Source organism: Cariama cristata, unplaced genomic scaffold (genome assembly GCF_000690535.1).
Source record: "Cariama cristata isolate BGI_N322 unplaced genomic scaffold, ASM69053v1 scaffold3747, whole genome shotgun sequence".
NCBI lineage: Eukaryota > Metazoa > Chordata > Aves > Cariamiformes > Cariamidae > Cariama > Cariama cristata.
Genome location: NW_009624755.1, coordinates 24,825 through 46,481, shown reverse-complemented (window position 1 = coordinate 46,481; position 21,657 = coordinate 24,825). Strand labels below are relative to the sequence as shown.

Below are 21,657 nucleotides of genomic sequence, written 5' to 3'. Positions count from 1 at the left end.
TGATCAAAAGGAGAAATGACCAGGAGCCATTTGCAGGTATTGTAAAATAACACACAGCTATTATATCCTTCCCCGTCCATTAACTTCCTCGTTTCGATGCTATGCCACAGACAGCGACGCTAACTGGTATTGTCACTTCTACGAAGCCACAGTAAACAAAATGTTGTATCAGGATTTGCTAGACTGGGGAAAAAACAGCACTACTGTGCTCCAGGCCCATGCAGCATTTCATCCTCCTTACTCTATCACGTGCTGCTTTTTTGGGGTTCCTCATGCTTGGCACGACTTTTCCCAGTATTCACTACAACTCTGAACTTGACTGTCTCTATTTTCCACCCACAAAACACTGCATTTTGTTTTCAATCAGACTTAAGGCTAAATTAAATGTCTGTAATAAATCTATGCCATTACAAGTCACCTAAAACAGAATACTTGCGCTACCTGAAAGGTGTTATAAGCAAGTTAACAAAATGGCAAAGCAAAGTCATTGGACAAAAACTGATTTCAAATCCGACCTCAAGAACAATCCCCAATGCACTGCTGCTCTGAATATTGGAGCAATGCATGAGCTAGGGACTCACAGTCAGACCCCTGAGCAAACATTAGAAATGCACTGAACACCTTGCGACTATTGCCATGTCCACGTGATATCTTGCAGAAGTCACTTGATCCAAGACACTATTTAAACAACAGAGGTAGAAGCCTTCAAAATGCAAATAGTCCAGGAGGATTATATGCAGTAGTAATGAGATATGCATCTTCTGTTGACAATCATCTAAGAGTCTAAAGTATCCTCTCTAACGTCACAACCCCCACCATGCTGGCCTCCTTCTGTAGGCCCGAGCTGGACATTTCACTTCATCCGTTCCCTTTCTGTATCTTACCAGGATGCTCGATTCCAAATCCTGGGGCACATAAGGTATTTCGCTGACAGCAGTCGCAGTCTTCATTCCAGTGGTAGCCCATCGTACAAGCACACTGCCGCTGGAACGTGCTGTTCCCCGGGTTCACTTCTCTCAAAGCTTTCCCTAAAAGAGAAAACAGATGGGAGTGAAAAATCTCTCTGATAATAAGCCTCAAGTTTATGAACCTCCCGTTCTACCTATTTGCTTTGCTTGAATGCCAGATGCAAAACCATGCATGTTAGAGGAAGTGTTATCTTTCAAGAACCATGGGAAACCCTTGGTCAGCACGGGGCTCCTCACTGATTGCACTCCTGAGCAATACTTTTCCTTGTAGCTGCTGTAGAAAATAAACAGAGCTTTTGCAAGGGTGAGACAAACGCGTTAGGGGAAGTGAACACGCAGTACGCTGGGCAAAAGGACAGCCTTTAAGATGTAGCTCACAGGAGTGAATGGCCCCAGTGAAGATAATCATTATCAGCAGCAGGGAGACTATGGTCGCGGTGCTCAGCACAGCACAGAACCTCTGCTGTCCGGGGACCTCTCCCTCCGACAGACTCTTTTGCAAGTCCAGCCTCCAGTGTCGGGTACCTGAACAAAGCAACTTCCCTAGATCCGCTTTCCCATCTTCGTGCTTCACTAATTTGGATTAAAAGGTTCTTCAGTATGAACAGCTCACCTTGATCACATATTTTATGTAGTAAGCATTTATCTTCTTCATTCCACGCATCCATATACTCGTTTGGGCCACACGGCTGGCACACGCTATCAGAAGTACCAGTGCATCTAGCAGACATATACTTTCCTGTGAATGAGAGAAGGACAAGGAGATAGTTTGCAAGTTGCATGCCGGCTGTCTAAGGAGCTTAGGGAAAATAACAGGTTGGGCTAACGCTGCTGTAGTACTGTGGACAATCGTTTCTTCCTGCCACCTTTTCAGTTCCTCAGTCTGGCCCCCATTTAGCAGGGCACTGAAACAGGCGCGAAGCTTACGGCCTGGGAGCAGTCCTATCTACACGCACGAGAATGAAGCCGCTTTCCGTCTCCCACAGCGGTTAAGTGCTATCCCAACAAAATAGCTGCTACGGCTTTTGCTGAGGTCAGCAGGACCACTTCTGCACTAGAAGGCACTCGTAAGCCTCAAATCACGCACCTGCGAGGGTATGTGCCAATAGATTAGCAGAGTCAAAAGAGCAAGCTGCCTTACTGACCCGCAGAGCTGTTTCTAATGAGCTTTTCAGTCATGAAGCTGGTACAGCCCAGTGCTCACGTACCTGGCTCACACTTTGTGCAGCACCGTCCAGAGTATTCATAGTGTTGTTCGCTTTCACACGGCGGAGTGATTTGTAGTGACAACTGGAGCGGAGAAGGAGAGAGAGGACACGAGAATCAATATACATGGAGGCCTTCACACCCACCTAGTCATAGTGCTAGCAGAGAGGAGAAAAACTTTTCTTCTGCATAGCATTTTGGATAAGCAGCTAAGCAGTAAAAATTACCCAACATATATGACTTTAAAAGTGCTTTGTAGACACGCTAAGAATATGTACTTGATGCTGTACACACAGGGACTTGTAATACAGCCAGGTAATAAATAAATAACACAATCTTGCAATTTGTCATGAACTTTTGGCCTGCTATATAACCTTTTCTTACAGTACTCTATTATTTGAAATCGATGACTCTAAAACAATTGTAAAGAAAAAAAATTGGCACAGAGATACTTCTGTAGTCTCTTCCATAGATATGACTTCAGAACAAGACCTTGACAACTGACAGCTTTAATGTACAGCATTAAGCAAACAAGTAAGGTGAACAATTTATACTCCTGGAAAAGAAGAAGTTCCCAGCTTCCCACTGGGATACACAATACTCCCACATAGTAGCCCCAGAAAATTGTGGACTTTAATTTTGCAGCTTTTTATGGCTCCCACTGTGTAATGCAGAGGCAGTCTTATGGAACGGAGGCAGCAATCCAGAGATGGGATACAATTAAGTCAACAGGTTTTGGCTTCTCAGAAAACCAAACCAAACCAACACAGACCACCCTCAAAACCACCTGAAACTGTTACACGAGAGAGCATTCTGCGAAGCAGGTCGCAGCCTTGCCTCTAGCTCTTACAGGCCTTCGCATCCCCTCCCTGCTCTCGGCTGCCTGTACACACAGGGGTCTTACCCGCAGCCCAGCACAGGTGGGTCCCCTCAGCCCGGCTTCGGGGCATGGCTTGTGCTGGGGATCCTGGCCAGCCCAGCCCCTCGCTGACCCTGCTCTGGCTGCCCGGGAGTCTCCCAGCAGCGGTTCTCCAGGCAAACTTAACACCTTACAACCAGTTGTTGGTCTTGCAATAGAGAAGATGATTCAAAATCTGGCCCATAGCAAGGTATCCTTCATTATTCAATACAGTTGTTAAAATCTCATTTACTTGGAGAAAGCTGCAATAAGGCTTCTGCTGCTGGTTGAAGCGAGCTCTTGCCATCTAATAGCATATGACAGCCCTGCGCCTACTGATACTGGTCTCCATTCCTATATTTCGCATCTTCCCCTTGTTTCCTCCAAATCTTTACTTCTCTTCTTTCCTCCTTTTCTAGTTTCAGCAATAGCAATCTCTTTAGATAAAAATTATTTTCCCCTAAGCACTCTGTTCTCTTCTAATGCTGGGAAGGGTCTTGTAACTTCAAGATGACCAAAAAGGTTGAAATTTTTCTTTAAAGCACCACCTTTTGGCTTGGAGTTTGAGCCATGGGTTGGTGCATGACTTGTGTTTATCAAAACTGCACTAGCTGTGTCTGGAACAGAGTAAGTACCTCAAGTCAGAGGTCTTGAGTTTCTATATTTTTGCAAGTTATAAACAACTTGTAGTAATTTTTTTATCATTACAACAGTCCCGGGTCAAATTAAGAATCTAGTCTTGCAAAAAATCTTCTGTTGTCTCATTGTTTCTTTGTCTCTTGTTTTGCATTCATTAGCAGTACCTTTCCCTTGATTAGATGATACTTTTCTTGGAACAAACATTGCGTTTCATGTTTGCGCAGCATCTCCCAGGAGGAGCACAGGATAATGATCAGCACTGGCAAGGCGAGAGGCGATCTAGGAAATGGAAAGCCGGGCCAGCCTGGCAGCTGAGCAGGAATACTGCTCGGTGTCCCAGGGGAAATGCCAAAAACGATCCTGTAATTGAAGGAGTTTGTTTTCTGTAATGCACTTCAGGCGGCGTCTGATACAACACTAAGCTGGCCAGTGTGGGGTTGAGGCGACGTTGCGGGACCGAGCAGCAGAGAGGTCTTAAGTGACTGATTCCCTATTCCCAGCCATCCAAAAAGGCAACAAAAGTGGTAAGACCAACAACAGGTCCAGTCGCTCGCTTTTTGTCACAGAACGTCCTCTTCTTCCTCGTTTGCCCCAGTTCGATAGTTCCTCTTTAGAAGAAAAAACTAAAAAATTACTAAGTGTCAAACAAGGGCAAAGTCATCCTTTTTAAGGAAGGATATGCAAATCTGCTAAACAGCATTCAGCTAAAAGGCCTGGAATAATTTCTGAGAATCACAACTCAGCCCGAGGAGCAACAGTAATGCCCTGGCGCTGAGGCTAAGGGAGCAGGCTAATTGCTCAACCACCTTTTGGAAATCATTTCGTACCTCCATGCTTTACCACATAAAGAGGGCTATTGTTGCAGTATAACTCACAGCTACAGCCGCATAAATCTACACTTTATGTCAATAAGTAGTCTCTTCTGTGACCGTGTCCTTCCCCTTTTCACACAAGTCAGGGCATTCACAGAGCTGCAATACTCCCTCCTTTGATTTATGCTCAATGGCATGAAGACAAGGCTCTCGGTGGCCACGTGCTAACCCCCACGTGAGCCCAGCCTCCTTGCGAAGGCGAGGGATTCTGGCCTGGTATGGACTGGCTGGACCTGCTGAGCATGAAAACTGGGGGGCGAGAGGACAGGAAGGGAAACAAAAGCAACCTGGAGTTTTCTTAGGCTGGGAGTCCAACTTGTGCCCTTTTGCTAACACAGCCCCGTTGAAGTCGGGTTATCCCTTGTCTAACCCTCTGCCAGGGACCGTGTGCGTCTCATCGTCAAACTGTACGTCAGCTTCCCTTGGGGGCTGAGAAGTACTCGTGCTGCTGGCAGCACGATGACCTAACGCTTCGCCATCACCAGTGCATTCCCGCCACAGCGTCCTTTTGAGATGGGGAAGTGCAATTTATTTCGCAGATGAGGAACTCGCACCCGGAGGCCGGCTGGTTTTACAGAGGTGACAGGAAACCAAACCAAGTCTCCCAAGTCTCAAGTTCGCCCCATAACCCCTGGAACATCCTTCCTCTCATCGCGTGCCGGCCTGTGGGCCAGAGTGGTTTGGACATCACCGAGCTCTTTTCTAAAGAGAGAGAAGGGGCCTCAATGAATGAGAAGGTGTCAGTCTCCTCTGAAGTGATTAAATAAGACAAAAACCAGTCCAATCATTCCTTTAACGGTCTCACTGTTGATGAAGATACCCATTAAATCCCACCACCATGTGCAAATGAGTGCTTCAAAAAGCTCTAGGTATCTTGTGTAAATTTAATTGTCACTTATAAAGTGTGCAAAGCACACAGATTTGCACTGGTTCCTAACAAAACAGGCTGCTTTCCTGCTTGATTAACATTACCTCAGAACAAGTATATCTGACAGGAGAAGCGTCCAGGGGTAAAAAGACAAACCTCCTCTGGGCTTGATGGATTCAGTTCAGTAAAGCACGCCAACACCTGCTTATCCTGAAGCACATGAGTAGCACCACTGACTTCTTTGGAAAAACAGGCATGCTCATGTCAAGGTTTGCAGGACGACCGTGTTGTGGTGTCAGCCTTTTGAGCTTTTTTTTTTTTTTTCCCCCTATTTATTGAAAAGGACGCTAAGCAAGAGTGTGCTTGTAGGGTCGGAGAGCTTCGATGACTCAGAGCTACAAAGCACCACTGTGTTACTCAGATCTTGAAAAAACACACACACAGGTGCTTCTGAAGGGGGAACCAGCAACATTCAGATTCCTGTCCTCAGGCTTAAGGAAATATTTATTCTTGGTGCCGTTGAGCAATCGGATGGCAGCAGAAGCTGTGTGTCATGGATGCTAAAATTACTTTCTCACTCCGATGAATATTCAGACAGACATTTCAGAGAAGATAGAGTTGCATGGGCCTCTTTCCTTTAAAAGAAAAAATCTGGAAGAACAAGCTCGGGGGTTTCCACAGTCTTTTCCCATGTCACTTCTGAACAAGAACCTGAGGCCTCAATGAGGATTGCTCATTAGCGATAATCCTAGTTTTGCAAAAATTGAGATCTAAAGGGACACGTCAATGGGTAACTATCTTAAGATGACACCTCCTTGCTCAAGGTAGTTGTTTCTGAAGAGTATTCAAGTCACCTGTCATTGTTTCACTACGAAAAGCACATTTTTTTCTCCATTTAGTATTACAGAAACAAAGTACCTATGGGAGAGACAACTGCGGTCTGTCCTGCCTTGCACACCACTTGTTCTTTATACTTTGGAACCTGAGTTTATTCAAACCACTTGCTTTTCAGGTCCTTAGACTTGCCTGCTGTAGAACTACAATATTTCTGTGGATTTGGTGCTTTATTTGCCTTCATCAAGAAAACTGAGCTTTGACTAACATTTCCTGATCTGAAGTAGCCTCTGCAAGCACAGCACCCTGTTTCCAGCTAGAACGGCCTCTGCACTTATCTGTTGCTTTTTCTCCTTCAAATATGAGCCGCTCCCTCTCCTCTCACAGGTACAGATTGTGTGCCCACAGCCTTCCAGCTTCCTACCTCATTTGGCTCAGCAGTATTGCTAAGCAAACCCCAGATTTCTTCAGCTCGTTGCCAGTTTCAGAGGCTTGGCTACAAAATTATTTAAGAGTAAAACCAGAATCTGGCTCTCGATGGGCGCTGCTCCGTGGCTGGTGCTCCCAGGCACTCTATTGAGGTGCATAATAGTAATGCACACAATGAACGACTCTGGAAATTTTTACAATTGTGAGTTTTTTTTTTGGACTCTTATGTTAAAGATTTAATCATAATCACATGGATGCTGAATGCAACAGTTCCTTCATAGACAGTCTTCACTCTTGATAAAAATTCAATCAAAGCAGCACACAAGTCACGGCTTTGCAATTCCAGTTATTCACTTGCAGGTCTGTAATTCATCACCAAAATCTTAGATTGTGAATGAAATGCTTTTGGTGATGTCAACTTTCCAGTGACCAGTAAACCACATCACAGAACTACCACCACGTGGTAAAATATAGCCGGGAAATGGCAACAGCTAAAAACTAAATATTATTTCACTCTTAAAAATAGGTCCTCGAAACCCTGCAGGAGCCTGAATACCTGAAGAGGCCTAAAAGAACATGAGGGACAAAACCGATAATAAAGAGGTCAAGAGAAAACTGCAAGTTGCAGCCAGGAAGCGGGCAAATGGGGGTAAAAGCCCCATCCTGACTATTCCCCTCTGTTCTACCACGCAGAAAAAAGCAAACACCCGAGCATCTGGTGCTGCTCTGCCAATGGGAAGGACCATCCATCAATCTCAAACCCACCAGAGTTATTTCTAGCCGGCAGACTACGTGAAGGAGAAGTGCTGCACTGACCACTCTCGCAGCGGGGCGGTGGGAGTAAGGCAGACAGGAACCTCAGGTATATCAGATAGGAGATGACGGAGGTGATAGATGGGAGGGCTGAAACGGCTACCGACGGAACCTGTGAATCAGCCAGCTTTCTTCTGTGGACTGAAAACTCGCCATCACATGCAAAGCATTCGTCATTCAGAGACAAAGTCATCTTCATACAACAGCCAGAAGGGTACACCTAATGTTTTCATTGACTGGGCAGTTGGTAGCATCTGCATGTTGCCTGCACTTTGGTGCAAAACCTCATGCTTCAACCTACATGTCCTCACTGCCACAGCAATTCAACAACTAACAGCTACTAGGTGGAATATTTTAAAGATGAATCAGAGAGTAAAAACCCAAAAACTAACCAAACAAAAATATTTAACAAAAAGGCTTGACAGCAAGACAACGGTCCATAACAAGCAGAAATTAAAACTGCAGAATACTGACATTACCAAAGCCAATACCTAGATGTGCTTGTGAAAAGCCCTGCAAAGGCAAATCTCTTGTAGATTAAACAGGTGCAAGAGCAGCTCTCCATAGGAAAGCTTTGCAGTCTCACCGGTCCAGGTACAGTCTCAATGACTCGCCACAAGTAACTCTACACCCACTCATGCTTAATTAAAATAATAATAATAAAAAAGTCACTAATGACATAATCATTTATGGGGAGCATGTTCCTCTTGCATTTCAGTTCAGCAGATTATTTTATTATGCTTCATCAACTGAAGTCAAGCCTTAATGAAGAATTGATGAGAGATTTCTTGAGCTGGACTGTTTCTGGATGCCAGATTAGGAGTTCAACGGGGCCTTTCTATGCTTAAACATCTGTACGTTTATGTACCCTTTCCTTCCAGCATGCCACTAGAGTGGAACATAACGTAGTAACCTCTTATGGTGTGAGGCGAGACCCTGCAATCTTAGCTGAGTTGCTGGGGAGAATGAGAAAGCTTGCAGGGAAGCGGGGAAGCCTGCTTTCACCGCCTGATGCTCTGCTTTGGTTTCCTTCTCCTGGATTTTACCATTGGCACATGGAACAAACACTGAATATTCTGCAGGCAGAAATACAAAGTTGATGAAGCATAAAAAAATAATCTGCTGATAACACGGGGATGTGGGTTAACACCCACTGACCATTCTGCCTTGGCGTGAGTTGTAGTAGGAACTGCATGATCGGATCTGCACCTTCTCCATCATGAAGGAATTGCTGCCTTTATTAAAGGGCTCAGGAGCTGGCTAAGAATTGGTTCGTTTGTTCTTTAGGTGTCACCACAAGGAACCAGTTCTGCTGGGGACCATGGGCCAGTCAAGTCAGTGGAAACATTCCTCCCTGATTTGAACGGGCTTTGGCTCGTTTCCATAAGCAGCATGTTTTACTACACGTGGTATTGCATGGGAGAATTTTTTCTCCTGTGAGAGCAGATTCAAGGAATCATCTTGTCCTTGCTACTGAACAATGAAAAGTTACTGAAGAACACGATGCTCATAAGGCAAAACTATTTGCTGTGGCAAAATAACATGCTTAAAATAGATTCCCTTGCATGCTACATAAGCAATTTTTACGACTTCATATGAACCTAGTAGCACATTTTTCCCTATCCATATTCCAGATTAATGGGTTGCCTAACAAAACTTCACAGTATTTTTTTTTCCATAAAAGATTTTTTTTTCTTTTCCCTCCACTTTGACCACTGACTAAATATATTCTGCACCCATCTGCAGTCACAAATGTTGTTCTTTGTCATTCTTGAACAGATCCTATATACTTTTTTTTTCTTTTGGAGTAGCCACAAAGTGGTGAGGGTGAATGACCTCATTTTTTTTTTTTTTTCTCCCCCTCCTTGGCTAATTGGCTCTTGCAGGGTGGATTAAACCGGCTAGTTTGGCTCTTTTACCAAACACAGCCTTCCCTGGTCTCTTTTATCTAGATTTTAAGAGGGGAGCCGCCAGCGGGTTCTGCAGAGCCAAGAGGCGGCCCTGGGTCTCAGCTCTCTGCCTGCCCGCTCCGCTGCCATCCTGCGCCACAGCCCCTGCTCCAGCCTCTCGGGGACATCGTGGGGAAGAGGCGAGGAGCCACCACAAACACAGCTGGCCAAGTGGTGCAGGGAATGTGCCTCCGCCACGGGGATGCTGGTGGGGTCGTGGGCAGAAGAGGACCCAGAAAATAAGGGTGAGGGTTGGATGCTGCAGCCTGTGCGATGGCAGCTGGCTGGGGGCACGTATCCACTCCCTTCCTGCGCCCGTGCGGGCAGACCTCCCCGTGACTTTGGTGGGAAATGGACAGGGCTCTATCCTGTGGTGATTAATGACTCTGTGGCTTTGTTTGCAGCCACGACATCCTAAGTGCTGTACAAACACCAAAGAAAGCCAAGCCCTCGGCCCAGAGAACTCACGCCCTGAAAAGGCAAACAAAAAAAGGTAACAATGGGAAGCACTGTGAAGGGCAGCTGAGGTGGCTGCATAGGTATGGGACAAAAACCAGGATGTCCCGGAGCGCCGGGCGTAAGTCAGCGTCACTCCTCTGGCACGGTGCTGAGCCCTCCGCGAGGCACCACATCACAAATACGATTGCATGCTGCGGTGACACACGAACAAAATAAAATCAGGAAACTTGTGTTTCCCCAGAGCCGAAACGTCCCACCAAACCCTGCTGCCGCGGAGCTGACACAAGCGCAGACTGCCCGGGGTGCCAGCGCAGCTGCAGCGCAGGATTCCCTCCCGCAGCCCACCCTGCGACTTCCAGCCATTGCTGGTCACGGAGGTCCAACAACAGTCTTTCTTCTACTATATGAACTTTGCACCATTTTCAAAGAAGGGTAAGTCATAAAAAGGGGCAAGTTCTTGCAGGCAGGCTATTGTGTTGTACAGACCGAGGCCTACCCAAGTCCATAGTGCAACCTGGTTAAACAGCACTTAATTTTTATATTGCATTTATAACACACAAATATTTGCCTTTGGGCTTTCTGTCGGTAATAACGAACCATTCTCAGAGCAGTTGTTTCTCTGTGCAGGCAACACCAACCAGTGCATCCTTAAACCTGAGGGTGAGAAGCTGCAGCAGAAGCCAGCGCTGCCTGGCAAGTTGAGATTCCATTGAAAGGAAGGGAGCAGCCTGTGCAAGAAGCACGGTGACAGCTGAGGACATGATGAACCAGCCCTCTCCGTTTCCCTCTTCTCCCCACTGCCCGCCCTCCAGTAAGCTAAACCAGCATCTGAAGCGACCACCTCCTCCAAGTGTCCAGCAGCCTTTGCACTGCAGAGCAGCCCCTTGCAGCCCAAGGAGCGGGATGGAAGGAGGTCTGGATTCTGCGGTCACAGCACGTGGTGGTAGGAACCCTCCTGGCTCTGGTCACCACAAATACCTCCTGGAGACCCCATCATACAGAGAGGAAGCTGGCAGGGAGAAGCAGGAGGACAGCCTTGCAAAACAGGTTACCTTTGTGTTGAATCTGTACGTGTACCTACTACAGCAGGGTCTTCCACCACTTGAACTCCAAGGGACAGATGGATAAACACAGCAAAGCAACTCAAATATGATTCCTCCAAATAGCATTAAGGTATCAATGCCAGAGGGCACCACTTTGAGGTGTTTGTGATTTTTCTACACTGTCGTTATGCACGCTTTTACCGTCTGTACTCGTTCTTGCAGAGCGGCCAAATTACGTCCCACTTTTCTGAGCTTGAAGGCGCTTGGGATGACAGTAACAGGCAACAGAAACAGATCCTTAGGGACACTGTTAATCTCTCTGCTTGACTTGCCCTTTTTATTTTCCTTCCTCCTCCTTCTGGCACAGTATAAAGCAAGCCCTGTGCCATGAATGACATCGGTCAGTACCCTCGAGATGACTGATAAACTTTGAATTCTACTCACTTGTGAAATGTGGTGAAGGTTTGTTTTGGTCCCAATTTGTGGGAAAGAAGAAATTACATCAGGAAGGTGATGCTTAACATGAAAAGAGAAGCAGCAGAGGTTTCTTAAATTGTGGATTCGTTCAGTTTTATATGTATTATATTCCTTTTATATGAGGTGCTGTAAGATTTTTCACGTTCTGGGGGAAACTGCAAAGCAATGAAAAACTTTCCAGTTTCCCTTGCAGCAACGATTCCTGCAAGGGCATTTTGACAAGTGAACTAATTGAATTACAGTAACTTTGAAACCCATGCTGTTAACAACAGAATAAATCCAGGAGTTTAGATTAGATATTGTAGAAGTTTTGCTCTACCGAGTGATTCCTTTGGCTCTGATCAGGGCAGGAATACTGGACACCAGGATATAACACAGCATGGACATTTTTATGTTCTTTTTTCCCCACTCATCGTAAAGACTGTGTATTTTAGGAATTTAAAAGATTATCTATATTTTGGCCAAAATTTTTCTATATTACAAAGAATTCCAGATGCTTGAAGTGAGCAAACATTCCTTATAAAGTAAATATTATGGAGTAGTGGAAGAATCCATCCCATTGCCACTCAAGGGAAGAAGAGTCCTTGACATTAAACCAGGCAACTGGTTTATTGCATATTTGCAAATGCACATCCTCACAGGGTTTAACTCCCATCTGATAGAAACATTCATGCTCTTCACCGGTGTTCAGCAAGGAAAGGGATGTGACTATTCTGTACAAAGAAGCTGAGCAGATTACGCCTCAGAAAGCAAAATACTGGGTCCTCTGACAGGCGCCCAGGACGAATCACTTGGAAAGATCATCTTGTGGTTGAAGCACAAGACAAGGAGGGCCAAGCTCTGTTCCCAGCAGTTCTGCTCCACGCTTGGTGTGTGACCTAGAGCAAGTCACGAATTCTCTGTTCCTGTTTCCTCTTCGGTGAAAATGATGACAATGGTCATGTCTATTCTCAACAGAATTACGAGTACTCATTAATTTACATTTCCAAATGTTTCTCATTCTTCGCAGGAAAAACATTGCAAATATTACTGCCCCTACAACTACCGCACCAGATTATCAACTCTAAACTAACAAAAGGGCATCAGACAAACTTCAGCCCTACCACACTTCTTCTCGCAACTTGTTCCATCAGAAAACAGCACTCTCATAAGAAAACAGTGTTCAAATCAGTCAAGCAAAGGAGAACCTGAAAGGCTGGCGGTAAGCAGCATCTCTCCAGGCTTGCCTTGCAGGTTCTGTTCTCTGCTGCAGACAGGATATTAGATTAACGGGCTCTTTCACAAAGTATGGTTTAAACTTACACTACAACTTTCCTGGAGCCCCCTACTATTTTGTACTGGTATCTGTCCAAAGCATTGGCTATGGAAAGTTGTAGCCTGTGCAACCACTTACAGACTCAGAATTAAGCACGTGTTGAAAGCAGTGGAGAGACTTTACACATCAGCCCCAAATAAAAACAAGTTCCCTGTTTTGCATCCTCTGAAAGGCTATGAATCAAGAGGTGAGAAATAATGAGGAGCTCCTCCTGGCTCCTACATCAGGGTACCCGAAACATGCTGGGAGCTATAGCATGAAAATCTGAATTTCCAAGGGGTGGACAAGAGTTGAGCAGGTTCCAGGCAATGTGGAGATTCCAAAGGGAACAACTGTCCCAAACCCAAATGGCTCCAGAAGGAAGCAAATATGTAATGGTTAGTGAGCTGAAGCAAAGGTACAAAGAATATTGAGGTCTGCTCATCATGCTGCATTGATCACAGTCCTGAACACCAGGGCAGAAAAGACGACAGATACAGAGGATACTGAGGAACAGGAGAAACCACCTGAAAGCTACGATGTCAAAATCACTTTTGAAATAGGCAGGGTCATTCATATACATCTGGAGGACACCTGGAAAGCAGCAATTTAAGAGAAGCCTAAGGAGCAAGACTGGACAGAACAAAACATATATTTTAGAGGGGAAAAAAGGCCTGTGTGGTTTTAGGCAACATATTTAGGACCAGGGATCCAGAGGAAAGGCCCTCAGGACTATGCGGTCAGACATTAAATTGTAAGCTGTAGACAGCAGAGGGTTTTTTGTTTTGTTTTTTTCATCTTTTTTCCCTTGAAGCTGCACCTTGCTCTCAGGGAACCCAGCCATGGCCCAGTTATAGCACTATGTTGAGGGAAGCACTTAAAATGACATAACTAATCAAGAATAATGAGACAGAGTGAAATACTAGAAGTTTAAATGAAAGAAATGCAAATGGTAGCAAGGCTGCCAAACATCGATTAATGGAGGAAATAAAGTGCCTGTAGCATGGGATTTGCAAACAGCCTGCCGGCCTAGAAGGGTCTAAATAACCCAAAGGGAGAGGAATCATTTTTAAGCTGTATAATTAGACAAAGCAAAGCAAGATTCTGCAAATTTAAACCACTGGAGGAAACCCGATGTATGCCATTCACAAGGCTCAGCAAGAGCTGGCCGTAGAAAATGGTCTTTCTGAAAACAGGGGAAGACCAACAACGATCCCAACTGTAAAACACGCTGCCCATTAGCCACCTGGCATTGCATGAAGCTGCAAAAAGAGCACGCTGTGTTTGCAAACAACCGCAGAGCCAAACCTCGCTCAGATCTTTCGGAGCCCGTTTGAGGCAGCTGACCTGGGATTAGGGTTTGGTTCCCAGCTCTGCCATGAGCGGCATGTGAACGTCCAAGCGAGTCACGTAGCCGGTCTGGGCCTCAGTCTTCCACCTGTGGACCTGGGGGGGGGTCTCAATGCCATCCCACCTCCCGGGGTCGCTCAGGCGTTGCCCCCATGGGGGATGGCAGGGTGGTCAGAGCGCGAGGGGGGCTGCACCCCTCCAGGGGAGGCTGAAAAGCTGTAGCCGGGCTGCGAAGACCGTATCTGCTCGTCCCACATCTGATGGACAAGTGTGCTCACGCTCTCTTGAATAAATCTGTTTGGTAGGGTGGAGTCTGCCTTATTTTTACTCTACATGCAAATTATATCCCTCAACAACCTCACTGCAAATATTTTCTGGCTTCTCACACCCTGCCCTGGGCAGGAGCAGGCTGTTTTCCCTGCAGATCCTCTGGCTTCCTTTGAAGCTTTGGGTTTGGGCTATTTTGATTTTAAAGAAGCGAGAGAAGCTTGTGAGACAGGGCAAGTTGGAGGGGAAAAAAACAAAACCAAAACCCAAACAACCAGAGGAGAAAAAAAGGCAGGCGAAGCTGTTCTGCTAAACCCCGCTCTGGCAGCGCCGGCGATGCAAGATGCCGCGGGCTCCGACTTCGCCAACTCCTCGAAGTGACAGGCAAAGACACAACTCCCTGGGCGAGATGACACTCGCCTTCCCCTCCTCCAGCTCGGCCCTGGCAGCGCAGCCTTACCTGTTTGCCAGCGGCAGCAAGGCAAAGGAGAAGGAGCCAGCAGCCTGACGGTACGGGCATGTCTGGGTGTCCCCGCTGCCTCCTCCTGTGGCTCCTTTTCCTGCCACCGAAGAGAAACTAGATCCTTCCAGCCAAGCCCCCGCGCCCCGGCCGCACAGCGAGGCACATTTGAGCTAGCTACTTCTCTTTCTTCCTTTCCTTCCTCTCAGCTACACGAGGGGAGAAGAGAGAAGAAGAAGAAGAAGAGAAAAAAAAAAAGCGCCTGGCTGTAGTTCCCACAGCATTTCCTCAGACTTGACATGCAGGTTTTTTGGTGTTGGTTTTTTTTTTTTCCTCTCCCCTCTTCTTGTCCCTCCCTTTCCTTTCTCCACCCCCTCTTACAAGAAGTTTAGTCACCATGCCCATGTCCCTCCTCCTGCCGATGGGGACTGCTTTCCCGGTCCTTCTTGGCAGGGCCATCCATCCACCTGCCTCCCACCCCCGCGCCCTCCCTGCCCACCCCTCCTCTTACCTTGTGCCATCCCTCGCCGTGCAGCTGCCCTGTAATCGCCTCCTTCTCCTCACCACCTCTGGATGTTGCCTTACGCTGTCGGATGACATTCTGGGCCTCGGCCGTGCCTCGCACAGCCTCCCACCTCCACCCCTGTCGCAACCGCCCTCCTGCTGGCACCTTCTCCCGGTACTGGGGAAAGCCTCCCATCCCATCCCCTATCCCATCTCTGCTCCCGGGCAACAGCCCTGCGGGTGCCAGCCATGGCGTTTTGGCACAGCTTGAGGCCCTCCCCACCAGGTACTTTGCTTTGGCTGACGGCTGGGATTGCTGCCAGGGGAAAGGAAAGCTGAAGATGTGCTTCGGGAGCTCTCCTAAAACACCCCACGTCACGCACGGGGTCAGCCTCTGCCACCCAGCTTGGGACAGCGTAAAGTGGCCTCTCGACCCCCAAAACAGACTCATCACAAAAGAAGGGCTGCAGCTGATGGCATGCCGTTCAAACCCAGGCAGAGCCCGTGACGCCCCTCGTCTCGCCAAGGGAGCGGGAACCCTCTGTGGTGGGGCAGGACTGGGCAGCGCTGATTTAGGGGGGGGGGCTGTGGGTATCTGGCAGAGCCGACCGTGTCGTTACCCCCCCTCCCCTGCCTCTCTGCGCTCACATGCCGCTGTGAAATAAGCCAGGAGTGTGCTTCTGACTTCAGCGAATAAGGAAGTTGTTCTTTCACTTGTGTATTTAGATTTAACCCTTGACCAGGAAAAAAAAAAAGTTATTTATAAGTTGCTCTATGTTTGCAAATAAATAAATTCAAACACAAAAGATGAATAGGATATATATTTTTTAAAATATCCTTTACCTGTACTGCTGTGGTCTGATTTCTGCTCACAGGAGCAATCCTCAGAGCCAGGGAGCACGGGACAGAAATGGCTGTCGGGTTTCTCTCCTGTAGCTAGCACGGATCATGGCAAAACGAAGCTACAGCCTTCACTTTGTCTCTACATAGTTTCCAGTGGCCATAAAGCCAGACCTCTTTAATTTTCCTAAAGTTACTTCAACACTTAACACTCTCAATGTCTTCTACAAGCATCAGGCCCTGCCCGATCTGTGCTCAAGCAGGTCTCGGTGGCCACATTCCCCCACCTGGTCTCTATCACGACGTGGCTCTTTGGGTGCTGGTGGCCCCGACACGTCTCTGATGCTCCACAATGGGCTATGGGACAAAATGACATCGTGTGACGTGCCGGGCTCAGGGCCGGCACCTGCTCCTGCTGCCCGTTCACCTCAAGAAGAGCTAGGGCAAGGGACACACTGATGGGTTTCAGCAAGCCGTAGAGTTTGCAGTTGCACTGTCAGAGCCCTGTTGACCTGCCAGAGGAGTCGGGGTCTCACCACACTTGGGCTGGACAGGCTACAGCTCTACTGCCAAACAGAAATTGAGTTGGGGGTGACGGGTGGGAGGGACGGCTGCGGCACGCAGCTTGCCCAGTAGGCAACATGTGCAAAGCTGACTTCACCAGGGGCTTTGCAAGGTGTGGGTGATGTACGTGCCCGGCTGCTGGCAGCGCTGCTGTTCTCTGCTGATCCTGGAGGGTGCCTGGTGAGACGGCGGGGCTGTGCCTGATGGGCATCCTTCTGCCAGAGCCATGTCCACTCACCGCCAAAAACTTGCAGCCCTGTGCCGGCTGGTGTGTTTTAAAATGTTCATATTTAAGGCACAAGGAAATGTTTCTTTTTTAAACAGAACAGTCTGTTAAGTCTCTTCCCCTTTTCACATTTAGTACAATACCAAGGCTATGGGCTGTGTTTATTTACCAGCTGCTCATTTTAACCACAGATTTACAGAGGCAAACTCACATTGTCAAGAGCAGTTAGACATGTTTTGAGGTGAAGGTGTTGAGTAAAGGCTTTGAAGGCACTGAGTAAAGCCAAGCCCTGTTCAGCTCAGACAAGTTCCAGACAGTTCAATATTGCACATTAGCTGAATTACTTTTGCATTCTCATTCCTGATCCTGTCTAAAGTACTTCTTGTCGAGGCTGAAATTTCTCTCATTTTCTACCACTATGTGAAAACAGCCTCTTTTTGAAAGCTCAGACATTTTCCTCCGAGTTAAATTTTATGTTTCTGAGCCAAAACCCGCAGAAGCCACTACTGGGTGCTTTATAGTCTTAATTATGTACTGCAGTAGATTGTTAGAAACTGAAATGTGAATGCTAGAAAATATGAACTAGATAATATACAAGAGAAAGTGCTGTCAGTGCTCTCACATTTATCACATATATCATTCTATGTAGCGTAAGTAAAAAAAACTAAAAATTTACACCAAAACTGGTGGTTTGTCAGCCTTTTCTTTTACAGAAAAGGTTTTATTTTTTTTCCCCTATCATAGAACACCAGTTTTTCAGCTATTTTTGCAAAGCACCTATTTTGAATAAAACCAAAATGCTTGAAATCTGAAAGTTTCAAACTTACGGCAGTGTTCAGGTGTCTCCTGTTTCTGTTCATCACTGTGGCATGCAAGCCTAAACTGGACTGGTCTTCGGGATGCTCTTTCTAAAGAAGAGAGATGGAAAACCATGTGCAGCCTTAGAGGTGTGACAGAACCAAAACAGGATAATGTCAGGATCCCTTCCTTGGTGAAGCCTGCCATGGAAAACAAATCGTGAACACAGCTGACCGCTTAGCAGGTCACTATGGATCTCTTCTTACCTCCTTCCTAGAGAGAGGAAAGTGGAAATTACATACTAAATAATATTTTAAAAGAAGTACAGCAGTCAATGTAATACTGAAAGTTTTGTAACTGTCTGAAAATGAAACAACTTCAGCATCTTTTCCAGGAACCTCTTTTCCAGGAGCTTGCATAAATGGTTACTAACTCTCATGCAATTCTTGAATTTGACTCCCATCTTTCCAAAACTTTCAACCCAAGTAGTAAAGATAAGGAATAGTTTGGTGGATACACCAGTCGACTGTGGCTCACATTCACGTTCCAAGCTATTCCGCCACTTTATTGATGCTGCTGAACTCCCGTGCCCCTTACCTGCACAAGGACCCCAACCCCATTTCCCCACGAGGAGAACTAGGAGGCTGCGTGTTAAACGTGGGTCATCAAAACGACGTGAAGGAAACCTGGGCAGAGAAACCGAAAGGCATGTGGTTGCACCCCAGCATGCCTTTTCACACTGTGCGGGAAGGCTGTGAAAGAGCTTCCATTCCCCTGCCTCTCACACCCTGTCGAGGGATGTGGGATGAGACGAAGGATTTTGTTGGATTGAGATCAATGTTTTTCTTCCAGTAGATGTTGTAAAGATGGTTGGGGTTTCAGACTCTGAACTAAATACAGGTTTTGTAAATATGAGCACCTACCTCTCAGCCGGTGAGTGAGAAACCCAGTCCAAGTGCAAAGTTAGAGCTCTAGGAAAGGACCCCCTAAATCAGGGGGATGCCCTGCGGGGTTGCAGTGCAGCTTCTGGAGTATCGGCAACCTACATACAGAGTCCGTCATGGGAGAAAAGTCTCCTCCAGTTGCCTCATCACCCACCACGGAGAAAGGGCCCTACTATACAATCCAGTACGTGGAGCTTTCTACACTGGGCTAAAGAGAAAAAAGGTAGAAAAATATCTGCACACTTTCAGCATAGAGGGCTGTAATTTTATTTGAGGTCACTAGCTATTAAAAGAAATCCATAAAAAAAATTAGATCTATTATTTACCAAAAAAAAATTCATACACAAAACTATGCCGTCAACTTGAAACTGCTTTCCTCCTGTGAAACGCAAGTTTCCATAGCAGACTATTGCCCAATCTCCTTGAGATTTTCAAACGCGCAAATATTCTTCATGACAGAGCAACTATAATGAAGCTCCTTAGTCACATTGGTGTAGTTTACACAACACACCTTTTACAGTCCCACAAAAATGTACCAGTGCTGAAAGCTGTCAAAAACCTGACGTTTGCAGCATTCAAAAGAAAAAAGGTTCACAACCAGCTACTGTTAATGTGTTGAATATTCGAAGTACGTGCAAGCATACACTGAACTGACGGGTTATCACCAACCACTGCAGCAATAACAATGCCTGCATACTTCTGGAAGGAAATACAAAGTCATGGTGAATTTTTAACTTTGAATATTTGTTCATGATTATAAGAGATACCAACATGATGACCTCCAAGACTTAAGTCATATATTCATCCTTAGGACAAGAACAATACTGGTACGAACTAGGGAGCCTGCCCTGCTCAGGATACACCTCCAGCTGTGCCCTGGCTGGACATGAGTCTTTAACCCACCAAGCCCTCAGCAGGACTGAGACCATAACTCCTTTGAAACACCATGCAACACCCCATTACCAGTTCCACAGAGCCACCCTGTCATTTTCTCTAACAGCACACTTAATGATCTTGAACTTCTTTGAAAACTCACCAGAATATTGAGATGAGTCATACTTAGATCAATAGAGTGCATTCATCCCTCAGCACAGGATCAAATCTAAACAAAACCTTATTGCCTATTAAGCACTACAGCTACTTATTCCCTGTCCCCACTTCCCCATCTCCTTGGAGCATGTTTAAAGGGAAGATATAACACGCCTGGTCAAATGACACACAGGATCGTAACAAGGCACGCGCTTTTCTACAGCTGCTGTAACTTCAGCAGGACTCCATCGTACCGCCTCCACCTCAGCTGCCACTGAAGTTGAAGAGATTTCTTAGGTTTTGGGGAAAGAGAAAAATCTCCACTAAAGTGCAGGGCAAAGAGCAGCAGCACAAGACCACAATCACAGTGATTTTGGGAATGGCAATATTTAAATACACTGCAAACAGCCCTGTTTGTACGCACACAGTATTTAAATGGTAAAGTAAAAAGGTATCTGCCTCTATGGGATAGAAAAGTTGGAGGTTATGGAGCATCCTGAAATACAGCGAACAAGGGGCACGGTGTGGAGCACATGCAACACCAGTGCTGGGAAAGGAACCGGACTGACCACTGTCATGGTGTTGGCCCTTTACATGAACTCGTGAGTCACCTTTTCAAGTCACTGACTTCTATAGTAGAATTGCTCACGCTCGAATTTTCTAGGAACTAGAAATCTTCAGTCTAAGGAAGTCTTTCACTACATTGGAAGTATGATGGAAGTTCAAGCTCAGCATGTAGTGCAGATGTCTCTAAAGATACAGGCTGTTTACCACTGACTTGCCCATTACAAACTCCACAAGCAGAATCTATCTCTTCTTACAGCTTATCTATAAGCATGAAACCTGACCAGCATTAAACCTAAGGACTTTAGAAACAGCTTCTCTGGAAAAATGATTACTCACTCATGGTTACTCATCGAGATTAGTTAACACATGATATATTAGCATACAGTACTAATATCCAGGACCTGATTAGCCTACTTATTCAATAACAGCACTCCTCCATGCCATTGACTGATTTTACAGTCTAAAACAAATGAGCTACATATCTAAATGCTCTCAGTAAACCACCAAACCAGTTTCCTTGAAGTTTTGTTGCCTGGCACCATACTGCAATCCTGTAATTCATCAGCATCTACATCTGATGCAAGACAGTCTGTGATTCTACCTAGGATCAATGCCACACCACACAGCTTGGTATACCAGCATAATAGTGATTTTCTGCTCCATGAAGCTTTCCTGGTACTTCATGGTTTACTTAAATATCAACATCAGTAAGTGTCACATGGGAAATTACTTAAAACATCTGGAATGTGATACCCACCTTTAGAAACTGCAATAAAACGTAGAGCCACTTTCTCCTGGAACAGAAAAATGCCATCAACACTGCCACAACAGAGAGAACAGAAATATTCCACACTTCTGCTTTTTCTGCACCATTTTGAATCATCTTATCATCCATATGCAGCAATGAATTCCCACAATATATTACAAAAACTTCTTGTTCTTCACCACAGATTTTTTTCCATTGATGATTTTTATCCTTCAGTCTTGACACTGTAATGTGCAAACATCAGCTTCCTCAGTTTCTCTAGCCCTCAATCCATTCAAATGCTTTTAGTTCTCCTAACCAGAATACACTTTTATGTACAGTAACAGCAATGGGTTTTTTCTCTTGGTGTGAAAGAGGAGTGGGAAGAGACTGACAGAAGAAGAATGTGCATCTTTTCTTAAGCAGCTTCCTGTATTCACCTTGATTAGAAGATAGGGAACGAGTAATTTGTCTCATTTATAGTTTTAGAAAACAATCTCTTTCTGAACAAAATATATGCATAGTATCAGTCAGTCTTATGTTTAATCTACAGAACACATATTTAGATCATGAATACTCATTGAGGCAGCCATGTACCTTCAGCCCACTGATCA

General features: G+C 45.9%; 1 protein-coding gene across 1 annotated transcript in view; it reads right to left on the bottom strand.

The window, feature by feature from the left end:
- TNFRSF11A (tumor necrosis factor receptor superfamily, member 11a, NFKB activator) overlaps positions 1-15,526 on the bottom strand; it is a gene marked incomplete at its 3' end in the record, with an annotated part of 26,261 nt that extends 10,735 nt beyond the window's left edge. The window contains exons 1-4 of the mRNA XM_009703279.1: positions 15,338-15,526; positions 2,177-2,258; positions 1,582-1,707; positions 885-1,028 (exon numbers count right to left, since the gene is read on the bottom strand). Of these exons, the coding sequence (XP_009701581.1) occupies positions 885-1,028; positions 1,582-1,707; positions 2,177-2,258; positions 15,338-15,526 (541 nt within the window). The remainder of the gene's footprint in view (positions 1-884; positions 1,029-1,581; positions 1,708-2,176; positions 2,259-15,337) is intronic.
- Between the last annotated feature and the right edge of the window lie 6,131 nt (positions 15,527-21,657).